Source organism: Hipposideros armiger, unplaced genomic scaffold, assembly GCF_001890085.2.
Source record: "Hipposideros armiger isolate ML-2016 unplaced genomic scaffold, ASM189008v1 scaffold_163, whole genome shotgun sequence".
NCBI classification, from domain to species: Eukaryota; Metazoa; Chordata; class Mammalia; order Chiroptera; family Hipposideridae; genus Hipposideros; species Hipposideros armiger.
The window spans coordinates 853,311-866,344 of NW_017731513.1; the positions used below are offsets into that span (position 1 = coordinate 853,311).

The window sequence follows — 13,034 nt, forward strand, 5'->3', positions numbered from 1 at the left end:
ACTACGTGCTTACAAGTGTTAGCTCATCAGGTTACGGATGAGGAAACTGAGGCACAGGGTGTCACTGGAAAGCACCCCCCGCCCGTGAGTGTCAGACCTGGCGCTCTGCCTCATGCCGACTGGCCTCAGAGTTCATCACCTTTGTCCTAAGCTGCCTCTCTGATAAGAAACTAGAGCTTTGAAAAGAGCAGTTAAGTATCCTGGTTGTGCCCGCGTTCTCGTGTCTTCATGAAGGCTGTGCACATCTGTGGGCGTGATTATACACACACAGGTATTCACACACACACATAGATACACACAACACTTAGTATGAGCAAAAACTACTCTTTGTCTAACCCGTTTTAAAAAAAAAAGCATGATTTGTATGTAGTTCCTCCCTGACATCCCAATTAATTGTGACTTCAGGACATTAGCAGATTCCTGTTTATAGCTATTTCACTGTTCGATTTGGTTGGAAAAAGGAGTTATGCCATGCAAAACTAAAACAAACCTTTTGAATCGGTTTAACAAAAAGCTCACTTTTTATTCAGTTTATTAAAGTTCTAAATCTATTTATCATAATTTTATACCCATTGTGTCTGGGTCATTAAAAAAGTTCACCAAAATATTGCAATTTGTATGACAGTGGCCAGGCACCTTAGCCTGGACAATTATTGGGTTCATTATGGATAATTTGGTAGCTGTTCCCTCATGCTAGGAATTTACCCCGCAACCTGTGTCCTATGTCTCCAGCTGCATTTGGTTCACTGGAACCCCAAGTACAACACGTTTGGAGAAGCTTTGAAGCAGCCTGATGGGATAGCCGTGGTTGGCATTTTTCTGAAGGTAAGGTGAAACAGTGACCCTAGTTTTTCCTTTCAAAATTTGCTTCCTTACCAATGCTTAGGATTGCATGGGTTTCACTCCCTGCTTTTGTTTGAAGGGGAGAAAGGAATGGATTTCATCATTCATTCAACCAATCAAAACATTCCTGCTCAGATGCTTTGCTTTCCTTTACAAGCGCACCCTTGGCTATGCTCCAGGACCCCTAGCACTTCTAACAGTTCTCAAGACGTGGAGCTAGAATGAGTGTGTGGGCGCGCGCGCATGTGTGTAGGGTGGGTTGGGGACACGTCCTTGAAGGCGCTCATTACGGTGGTGGTGACAGCACCGGTCACATTGTTCAGCATCCTTTCCCACTGTCCCCTTTCCATTGCACGGGAAACCAGAACACCCAGCGCTGGGAACCGCTGTGACGCCCAGTGCCCGGCTGCCCACCCCGCGGCTGACGGCTGGCGGCACCACCGCGCACATGGCCCCGGCTAAGGCAGCCCGTGGAATGCGTGTGTTGTTGAGCCAGCCTTGGTTTAAAGAGGCCTTAGTGTCATTAACACATGAATTTAGTGGTAACATAATCTAGATTTTAAGCCAGAGGTGAAAATCTAGCCTTTCTTTGTGAATGACCTAATTTGTTTTCTGTTCTTAATTCACGGGTCCTTCTCCACTCCTGAACACAACACAAAAGGACGTGGAGCGGGTCTGAGTGGGAAGACAGTGGGTGTAGTTTTAGATACAGTGAGTCCATCCCAGCTCTAATTCTATATATATAAAAAAATGTAGAATGACTTTGCAGAACAAGTCAAGGACATAGAAGTAGATCAACTTGTAATTTTGTGGTTTTCTACTTCAGAGGCCTAGAGTCCAAGTTTAGTTCAGAAAATATATACTTTAATTTGGGGGGCGAGGGAGAATAAACTTATGTTTTTGCTTAGTCCATGATTTTCTGGCAGATTTATAAGCACTGGTTGCAGAGGGATGGATCAAAATCAGTTTTTAAGACAATCCTAAATTATGGAGAAGGGAAAACTATAATTACTGGTTTTCTATTTTCTTACAGATAGGACGTGAGAAGGGTGAATTCCAGCTGGTCCTTGACGCGCTGGACAAAATCAAGACAAAGGTAAAAAAATTCCTTTTCCCTCAGAGAACAGAAAGCAGGGTCTGTCCATTTTTTCTTTTTACATTTCAAGTATACTTCTTCCACCTAAAGTCTGTTACAAAGTTTGATGCATATGCTAAGCACATGAATAAAGTAATTATTTTTCTATAGTTTTTAGAGCAATTTCACATACATCAACTTGTTTAATCCTCCTAATCAGTCTGTCAGGTAATTGCTTTCTCAATGAAGGGGATGAGAGAGAGGCTGAATGGTCACCCCCACAACACACACACACACCACATGCACACATGCACACACATCATGTGCACACACACAACACAAGCACACAGACAACACATACCACATGTATACACGCACATCAAATGCACACACACTACATGCACACACACCATGTGCACATGCACACAACACAAGCACACATGTATACACACACACAACAGAAGCACACAGACAACATACACCACATATACACACACATCACATGCACACACATCACGTGCACACACACCATGTACACACACATATCACATGTGCACACATATCACATGCACACACACTGCGTGCACACACACATCACATGCACACACACATCACATGCACACACACATACCATGTGCACACACACATCACATGCACGCACACATCACACACGCATCACATGCACACACACCATGCGCACACACATCACATGCACACACACACTACGTGCACACATGCACACACACCATGTGCACACACACACACCACATGTGCACACACACGTTTGAGTCCTGGTGTTGCCCTCTCACTTCCGTGCAGCGCCTATAACATTTTTCATCTCTTCTAATTAACAGATTCATTTTAATTGTCTTTGGGGCTGTTCTAGCCAAAGGCCAGTCAGTGTCACCACCAGAGAAAGTCAGTGTTCTGTCTTCACTAACAGTGTGAGCCTGTTTTCAATCGCCGAGAACCAAAGCATCACCTTGCACGATCTATTCGTGTTTCAGTTTAGATGGGAGTCTCCTTGCTGTTGAGACGTGATAGAGCTGCAGCCCTAGCGCCAGTTAACCAGGAGCAGGACATTGCAATGACTGTGCCAGGCCCAGTCAGACCGTGCACACCAGCCCCGCCTCTGCAGGGCCCTTTGTTTCTGAAAGGCGAACCCTTTGTGTCACAGCCCCGTTTTCTCTGCTGCGTCTGAATCCATGCCCACGCGTGAGGGGGTGAGGGCCTGCCTGGGGGAGGCAGGTTGCTCGCTGGCGCGCCCCTGCTCAGGCACCTGCCCGCTCTGCAGGGCAAGGAGGCGCCCTTCACGAACTTCGACCCGTCCTGCCTGTTCCCCGCCTGCCGCGACTACTGGACCTACCACGGCTCCTTCACCACGCCGCCCTGTGAGGAGTGCATCGTGTGGCTTCTGCTCAAGGAGCCCATGACCGTGAGCTCCGAGCAGGTGAGCGCTGTAGAGACACAGGCTGCGTGGGAGACCCACAGCTGCTAAATGGGCGTGCCCGGCACAGCGCGGCCCCGAAGGTGCCATCGTTCGCCCGGGTTACTTTGGCTTCCCAAGGGGACCCGGCTGGTGGCAGGTCACCGAGGCGGTGGTGGTAACGCCGGGCAGGGTCCGAGTTTGCGCTCTCCAAACACCGAGGGTTTCCAGTCCTACGAGTTTAGTCTGTTCATGTGTAAGACCCCCCCCCCCTCAAATGCTGAGCACTGGTTAGGAGACAGAGGGTAGACAGGAGCCTGGGGAGCAGGGTGCTAACGGGAGGGGTTTACCATCCTTGTGAGGCGTGCTGTGTTTCTCCAGCCTTCCAGGTAAGCTGAGGCTCAGAAAAGGTAAGTACTATGCGCAGGATCACACAGCTGAGGGCAGGAACCGAGGTTCCACGTCCCGTCTGGCTGCCTGCGACACCTCGGACCTGTCAGCTGGTCCTTCCTTCTCGCTAAAGAATATCCTTGCAGCGTTCAGTAAAGAGACCTTCGGGGAAAGACTGGGAGAAAATGAGTGGATAGTAGACTCACGCACATACGGCCCTTTTGATCAAAAGGTCAGATTTAACCATCACTGATATAAATATTTTGGAACAGGAATGGAATTTTCTTAAGGAGACAAGCTAAAATCATTTTAATATATGGAAACAATAGCATTGCTGATACGAATGTCCTAAATTCTTCTCCCTTAAGAAAAAGATCAGTTCTTAAAAATTGTAAAGGTAGCATGGCTTTTGTTTCTTTCTGTGCTTTAAAAAGGAATAATAAATCGACTCCATAAATGTATCCAGTGAAGACCAATGAAGCGTAGTATTTGCAGTGACACTGTCCTCTCCTCCTACGTAAGGCGTATGCTCCATACTGATCCCTCCCATGAAAATCATGGTTTCAGAATTCCGGAGGAGCAGGCTTGGGCCAGAGGGCATGGTGGCCCTGTATAAAATGAAGACGTGTTTATACATGAAGAACAGGTCTGTATTACTCAGGACCTGGTCACCAGAGAACTCTGGACTGAGCGTTGGAGGCAAGGTTTATGGTTTGCTTGTCTGCTCAAAAGGCCAGCGATTTCTAACTCTGTTGTACGCATCATATGTCCTCTTGGTCTGACATGTGCTGACCCCTGTCCCTTGCCCCTGGCAGATGGCCAAGCTGCGCAGTCTCCTGTCCAGCGCCGAGAACGAGCCCCCAGCGCCCCTGGTGGGGAACTGGCGCCCGCCGCAGCCCATCAAGGGCAGGGTGGTGAGAGCCTCCTTCAAATGAGCCCTCTCAGGAAGGGACGCCTGCCACCGGAGGGCTTGGTTCCTGGCCTCCTTTGGTGCTTCTAACGCCAAGCACATTTCAGTTTTCACATTGAGCAAAGGATGCGAGAGATGTAGTCACCAAGAAACCCAGGTTACGGTTGACGAGATCGAATAGGAAAGCATTTGGTCTCTGTAATAATCGTCTTTCCTATAAAAGTAGCATTTCTGGTAATGTTTCAAAGAAGAAAAAAGAGGGTGTAGACTAGTAAACATATAGAAAACGGCTATTGGGCACCATTTTTTCTGTCATCTTCCATTTCACAGAAGTTCAGTTTTACTGTTTTCATATTACGCGTTGTCCATCTTAAAGCCATAATGGGTAATTCTATATGTAAGAGAAGAGGTGTCTGTGACCGTACAACAGTTACACAGAAGCAGATATTAAAATGATTATGGACACCAAGAATTGAGATGATGGTGTGTTTTAATGCTTAAATAAAAGAGGTCTATCATTTATTAAAATTGTACCTACTGTAAAGGTGACCTGGTTTTGACTATCAGTGAAAGGAAAACACATTTGACCCAGAGTTTAAAAAAAAAAAAATTCGAACCAGTATTTTAATTTCTTCTTCATAAAGATGGTTGACTTTATCCTAACATTTTTCTTTACCTGAAGGAGGGCCATTTATTTTTAATTTTACTACTTTTCTTTCTGCATGCTTGTGACAATACAAACTGCCTCCGATATCTTTCTAATTAGAGGGTGGAACTAACAATTCCTAGAACACGCAGGAGTGAATGACTGCGCTTAAAATAAAGCAGTTGGAATGAGCATCAAAACTAATAAAGACATGAATGCAAAGAGTTGAGTGCTGTTTCTGTTTTGCGTTGTTTTGTTTATGGAAAGGGGTTGTACGTGACAAAAATGGAGTAAAACTAAGAATGGCAAACCTTGTGAGTCTGTTTTTATAATTGGAGGGTAGCGGTAACAGACTCAGAGGTTCAGTGAGCGCCTTTTGAGGAAGCTGTTTACAAGAAGAGGAATGTGTGGCCACAAACTGGAGACAGACTGGAGAGTGTGGACTGGTTTCCAGAGGCGTCAACGCTGGTTTAGGGTTTGGGGGTCACACTAGTACCCATGGGTGCTTGTGCGCGGCGGTGGAATCCAGTCAGGCTGTAGCTTTTATGTCCTTATTTTTTTAAAATGTGCATCAGGGTGACACTGGCCCAACACAGAAAAAGTCCATCAATTTAGACCTTCAAAATATTGAATACTTAACATTTAATATCTTGACACATAAAGTCTCATTTTGCAGCTAGTGGCTTTGGTATGTCTTTCATTACCTCACTGGTTAGTGGGTTGATTTTCTTTAGAAAGTGGCAGCGGTACGTTTGTTACCCAGAGGAATGAAAGTGGTATTGGGTCAGGAGAGTCCTGCGAGGCCGGAAGTCATGTGACACAGTCCTGGGAGGCTAACGTAATTTAATAGATCACCACTTGGGTGAAGTAAAACCAGGTTGGTCAGTGGAAATGGGATATGTTAATTAAATCCCTTGAAATTAGGAGGTGTGGAGCTTTCATCAATTAGTGGAGACACTCAGCTGATTCTCTCAGGGTGCTTCCTTAGTCATGCTTAGAGCACGGTAAAAGGTTGGACAATTAAGTTCGTGAGATTGTTGCAATTATGTTGCTAACCTTTTNAGTACGCTTCTGCACCGCCGTGACTTAAAAATCATGAAATGGAAAGTAGTGACCTTAGCAGTATCTGTCTGTTGGTCGGCAAAAGAACTATTTCTGAGAGAGAGGGTTAGCGCTAGCATCAGCGACATGTCGTTTATCTGTATCTGCGGTGAAATCTAAATTGAAGATAAATGCTAAAGTCAATGTATGTTAAATTTACGAAAATTTTTTTATAATTTATTCCACGCAATTCAATAGCTATATATCTGGAATTTTTTTATTACTTTATGTTTGTTAAAAGGACAGTAATTCTTTACAGGGCAAGTAATAATGAACCTTTCTTCCCAGATTATCACAGCCAAAGAGAAAGCCTTCTTTATTTCCTTAAAAACCATCCACATAGATTTTAGTAGCCCAACGTCCTGGCGATGTGAAGTGTGAAGAAATGGTTATTCCTGAATGAGCACTGATGGATGCATTTTTTAAACATTCAGTGTGGGGTTCATGTCACTTCTTAATTACAGCCGGGGGACATCTGTGCACTGTCATCGCCCTGTCTCAAACCAGGTGGTGTGGCTGGCAGCTCTCTGACCCCAACGCCGATGCCCACTCGTCCTCTTCTCAATCAAGTATCAATCTGGGAGGTGTGTGACTGAGGCCACAGATGAAAAGCTCTGACCAGCTGTTTCTTGCAGGCTCGGGTCTGATCCCTGTGTGAAGAAAATAATACCTTAGAAAAGGAATTGTGCTTCCAAACACGCTGCTTGCCAAATGCAGAACAAGCCGTCTGTTTTGGAAGAGCCGCGAGCATCAGGCTGGCTGCGAGCGAGGCATTCCCACGCCTACGGCTGCCCAGGACGTACAGCAAGGTCTGTCCATCTCCTCTGAATGGAGGTTTCTCTGTGTGAATTGTGTGTCTTTTCTATGCCTCCTTGGCACCTTCGGGAAAGAAGAACATCTTCAAAATCAATAGTAAAGGATGACCTACTGGGCATGAAACTGAAAACCCCAGACTTGGTCCGAATGGCCACCCTTGAGGATTCAAGCTCCAACAGGACCGAGGGATAAACTGTCAGTAGAACATGGCGGTTTAATAAGGGATTAGCCGGGGAAACACAGGACAGATCGTCCCCCAGAAGGAGCAGGACATCCTGGTCTCTCTGATCATGTTATTCCCCACCAGACCCACTGTTTTCCCTCTGGTTCTTATCTGTCCTTCTCAGGTCGCAAGCCTGGGTTCAAACTTCCTTGGCCCTGAAGCGTGGATATGCTTTACCAATCTCTCCATGTTGTTGACACTCATAAATATTAACTAACAAAGACCAGGACCTCTGGTCTAAAGAGTGAGATCTGAAATGCTTTCAGGGGCCTCAGAAAGAAGTGTTGGCTTTTCCTTACATTGCAGTTCACGTTCACAGGTCCTACAAGTCCTTCTTGTCCACTTATATGAAGTAATCTTTTGTTTTCGGTTTAAAATATAATACATTGGATCTTACAAAAGAATCTGTATGAGTGTTGACTAGAAATTCCTTAAAGTTTTTTGAATTCGCATGATACTTCTGAGGTGTGACGAAAACCACATTTTTACCCCAGCTAATTCTGATATGTCTGTCGTTCCAGAAGTACCACTTCTAGATGCGCAGGGAAGCAGCTGAAGGAAAACATCCATCCTTGCATGTGACACAACACGTTGTTCCAGACATCAGTACTTACGCTGGTCTCGTTCAACACTTTTAGTTCTTTGGGGTTTCGGATGAGCAGTATTCATATTGCATTTGGCTTTTCAAGGCCACAGGCAGAGAATATGCTTATTTCTTGGGGCGATGGTGAGCTGGCATTTCAGAGATGGCGTATTAACATTTTTATTGTAAAGAGTCCTCTGCTAAACCAAGGTAGGTGGCTCACGGAAATCTGCAGTCACTCCCTCTCCCTGTGGAATTCCCCCTTCCTGATTTTATGTCCTCTGAAGAGCAGGATGTTTTAGAATCACTGTGCAGACCAGGTAATAATGGTTTACCACTGTTGTGCTTTTATCTACCGGAATCATTGTCAGATAAGGAAATTTCTGGTTTGAGAAGATTTACCTCAAAATTTCATACTTGTTTTAAGTGATTAAAATACCAAAGATCAAGCAATATGCCTGGGATTTCAGTTGACAANCGAGTGGCTCAGTTGGTTAAGAGCTCGCTCAAGAGTTTGAGCTCTGAGCAACAGCGGTTCGAGTCCAGCCCGAGCTGAGCAGCCGCTGAGCAGCCGCTGAGCAGCCACTGAGCAGCCGCTGAGCAGCCGCTGAGCAGCCGCTGAGCTGCCAACAGGTAGCAGGATGGCTCAACTTAAAAAACAAACAAACAAACAAAAAACTGAGGAGGATGATGTACTTAGATGAATGGCCAACAAAGGTGACTTCAAGTTGGTGACTGTTATGCTGAAGCCTGAATGATGGGCAAGAAGCTGTCGCGTGCACAGCCTGGGTGCACAGCCTGGGTGCACTGTAGCTAGAAGATTCAGCTGAGAGGCCCTGAGGCAGCCAGGAGGTTCATACGTTTTAGGCATGAACAGAAGAGATGGACATAGTCCAATGAGGAATACCTCTGGCTGGGACTGGGATGATAGCAGTGGAAATGCAGACATGTGGATGAACTGAAGGCATATGTTGGAAGTTGAAATCAGACACTAGAAATGTGGTGTGCAAACGGTCTTGGTCCCGACGTGATGATTCACCTCAAACGACATCGAAAGCAGACATTCATCAGGGGAAGGCTCTCAGTGTGGTGGGATTTTAAAGGCGTTGTGTTTTTTGAGCTCCTACCAAGGAACCAAACAATCAATTCGAATGTGTATTGTTGGCAACTGGACAGTTTGAATGAATCCATCATCCAGAAACGTCCAAAGCTCATTAATTGTAAAGGAGTGTGTTCCATCACGACAAGGTGAGACCACACACAAGTTTGATCACCCGTCAAAAATTATTGGAGCTTGGATGGGATGTGTTGCCACACCCACCATACTCGCCTGACCTTGCGCCGTCAGACTTCCACTTGTCTCGCTCTCTTCAAAACTCCTTGCGTGGTATAACGTTCAATTCAGATGAGGCTGTAAATCAGCACCTTGTTCAGCTTTTCACAAATAAAGACAGGTCCTTCCAAGAATGAGGAATTATGAAGCTCACTGAAAGATGGCAAAAGGTTATTGAACAATACAGGCAATATGTCATTGATTGATCTTTGTTCTTTATATAAATAAATGACCTTTGAAAAACATAGACAAAATACATCATTACTTTTCCAACGACCCAATAGACAAACATTTTGGACAAATGCAATTCATTTTCCTTAATGGGCAGAAGTGGATCCTCCTTTAGACAATTCACTTTCTATTAGTTAGAAATTCTCAATCCCACATCCCTCCATCCATCCTTCCCTCCATCCCTTCCTTCTTACCTGCCTGCTTTTCTCCAACAGTATTGATTGATTACATGGCCACTGGATGTCAAGCCCTGGGCTAGGTTTTGGGCAAGATAGTCCTGGTTTCTGCCTTCATGAAGTTTTCATTTACTTGGGAGCTGATTAACCCAGGACAAATTAGTATCTACTCTACATGTCTACATATTTTTTAACTAGTAATTACTAACTGCTTAGAAATGCCAAGCGGTAGTCTAAGCACCTTACATATGTTATCTTAATTAATCCTTACGACCATGCCTGTTTGACATATTTCCACCAAGGAGGAAGCTGGCGCTCAGGGAAGTTCCTGGCTGGGCTGGGGTGGGCGCACAGGCCCTGGGAATCTGAGCCCCAGCTCTTTATTGCAATGCTCTGTGGCCTCTCTAATTCTATGTGAAAATGAACGAGCCAAATCCATAAATAAAAGTAAATGAACGGACACATAAAAACTTGCTCCAGCATTAGCCATTTCCTGTTCCAGCTGCATTTCTGTGTTCCTTTAGTTGGGAGGGAATTGGAAAGCGTCATACCACCCTTTGTCAGGCGACTCTGGTCTAGGGCATTTTAGATCCATTTCAAGAGACGTCATCAAGTGGAGACCACCATGGAGTCACCCAGAATCTCTAAGTTATCAGCTCCAAATGTGGAGATGAACACGGCGTTTTCCTATATTTCCATTTCCTTATTTGAATGGTAACTACGTTGCAATGCAGACGGGGGTGGTGTTTCCTGTTTCTCCCTCCATGTGCAGCCATAAAAAACGACGCGCATGGCTCTATAAAGGTTGAGATCTGCAGCTTTATCTCCTGGAGAAAATGGACTAGACTCATAATGATGCAAATTACCATTCCAGGCTGGCTTGCTTTCTTCTTCCGCTCCCCCCACCTTCCTGATCTGCAAAGGTGAGTCCGGTGTTTCTCATGAGCGTCACACTCCCTGATACCGTGCCATTGCCCCAGAGTGAAAGACCAGCTCCTCATGGTGGCCAACCTGGCCCTCCCTGACTTGGCCTCTGCCATCCTCTCCAACTGCTCCCTCCCTACCTCCCCCTGGACCACCACCCTCCATAGCACTCTTGGACTTCCCTCTACTTCCAATGCTCTGTTTGGAGTTCTTCCCGTGGTTAATGTTTTTCCCTGCTTTAATTCTCTTATCGCACCTTCTCAGGAAACTCTTCCATACATAACTCTCATACGTAAAGATCCTTCTTTCCAGCCTCTCCAGGGGCTTATTATCGGGCAGCCACAGTGGTAATTATGCATCTATTTCCTTGCTTTTTCCCCTGTACACTCACCAGGGTGTGAGCACAATGGAGACTGAGTCTTCCTCCTTAACGCCCCTACAATGCCTAGAACACAGCAGGACGCACAGGAGCCATTGGATGATGACATCCAGTGCCTGAGTAAGTGGTCTTCCAATTACATCCTGGAGATGTAGTTTAAAAGCCTAGTGGGTTTCGCTGAGCTATAATTGCATTTGGAATTCNACACAGGAGGAAAAACAATCAGTATGTCAGTTATTCAACTAAGAATTGGCAAAAAAAAAATTGATCTAAAAGAAATATTATATGGTCCTTCAACCAAACCATTGAAGACCACACGTAAATAAAATTAGTGAGATTTTCGTTTCTCTTCTAAACAGGAGCAAAATATATTATTTTAGCAAAGGAAGACAAAGTAAGAAGATAAAAAGAATGATAACTGAGAATATGAGATTCTTTTAAATGTCAGATTTAATGTATGCAAAGTTAATAATTTTTAAAAATAGCTACCCCTAAGGCAGCACTTAAAATGCAAATGAGAAAGCAAAATTATATCTGCATGTTATTTTTCATTTAGGTCGCTATCAGATAGCCAAATACTTTAATATTCATTTGCGTCTCTAGATGGCAGCACAGCAGTTACAAAAATGGCTGAAATGAAAAGCCAGGCTGTGTTTTTTATACCTGTTAGTTGCACAGCGATCAGGTTTAGTTTGTTGTTTTAAATCCTGGACACCCTATTTCCTCTTCTCAAATGTCTAATATTAACCATTAATATCTATCTACAAAGCGAAGGTGATGAGGGATTGATACATATATTTTTTTAGAATTTTAATAGCCGAAAATGAGGCCTGAGGGATTAAGGGGGTAGTAGATACAGAACTCAAACTTAAATAAATGAGAAAAAAACATGCTACAGCCCTGTCCATTCTCCAGAAAGCCTGGCTTCAGGTCACACAACGCTTGCTCTATATGTGGCCTCAGGCAAGCTTTTTTCTCTGTGCCTCAGTTTCCTCGTCTGTAAGAATGATGCTGTGGTTGCCCAGAGGGTTGTTTTAAGTATCGAATGAGTTAATACATCGAAACCTCTTAGATTAGTCATCCCAGCATCCTCTCAATAGAGGTTAACTATTATCTTCTGTAAATCAATTTTATTTCAACCAAGAAAAATTCTCACGGCTTATTCAATCCCTAAAAATCGTGTTTCTTTTTTTTAAAATCTATCTATTAATAACACCATGAACCCACAGCTTACACAATAAGGGGTTGCTGTAACAGGCTCTCCTAAAGGTTTCTTCTCTGTGCTTGGCAGCAAGGGAAGTGGGATCTAAAATCAAGATGCTAACTCCTGTCCCTTACGAGGTGGTCACATCAGAAGCCAGCACAGTGCTAGCAGGGTGATGCAGGGGACACCGGAGAATTTTTCCTGAGGAAGGACCTGCTCCAGAACTCGGCACCTTCCTGGAGGGTGTGTACAAGGAGCAAAACGTCCAGAAAAGAAACCAAAGAGGAGACCAGTGTTCACTCTGTTTTCCTGGCTCTCCAGCGCTGGCAGGATGGAGTGTTGGAAAGCTGCTGCACGAAGTAGAAAATCCATCTCAACCGTCAGATGGTCCCCTGCCGTGACATTCATCTGGGGCTTGTCTGAGCATGTCATGAGATCAGAACCCTGAATGAGATGCTCACGTCAGCTTGGGAGATGAGTTTATACGTTTGGGGGCGACTCAATCCCATTACAAAAGGAAATAAAAGAGGCGAGGCATAAAATCTAGGATCAAGGGGATGACTGGAGAGCTAAAGAACTGCTTTAGATTTGAAGGTGTTTAATGGCAGCCACCTGATAACCTGACCAGGTAATAATCACAGGTAATCAGCAGGAGTGAGAGTGAGGCTAACGGTGCAGTCACAGGGGACCCAGTCACTGCAGCAGCTTAAAACCCAGTGATTTAAAAGCTAATTTTAACCAGGTGAGACTCGACTGCGTGCAGTCAACAGCCAG

The 13,034-nt window shown here is 44.8% G+C and overlaps 1 protein-coding gene across 1 annotated transcript in view; it reads left to right on the top strand.

Moving 5' to 3' along the window:
• Positions 1-5,515, top strand: part of LOC109387576 (carbonic anhydrase 3) — a gene marked incomplete at its 5' end in the record, with an annotated part of 20,764 nt that extends 15,249 nt beyond the window's left edge. Inside the window, 4 exons of the mRNA XM_019651624.1 lie at positions 733-825; positions 1,877-1,939; positions 3,213-3,368; positions 4,550-5,515. Coding sequence (XP_019507169.1) covers positions 733-825; positions 1,877-1,939; positions 3,213-3,368; positions 4,550-4,669 — 432 coding nt within the window. The remainder of the gene's footprint in view (positions 1-732; positions 826-1,876; positions 1,940-3,212; positions 3,369-4,549) is intronic.
• Positions 5,516-13,034: the final 7,519 nt, after the last annotated feature.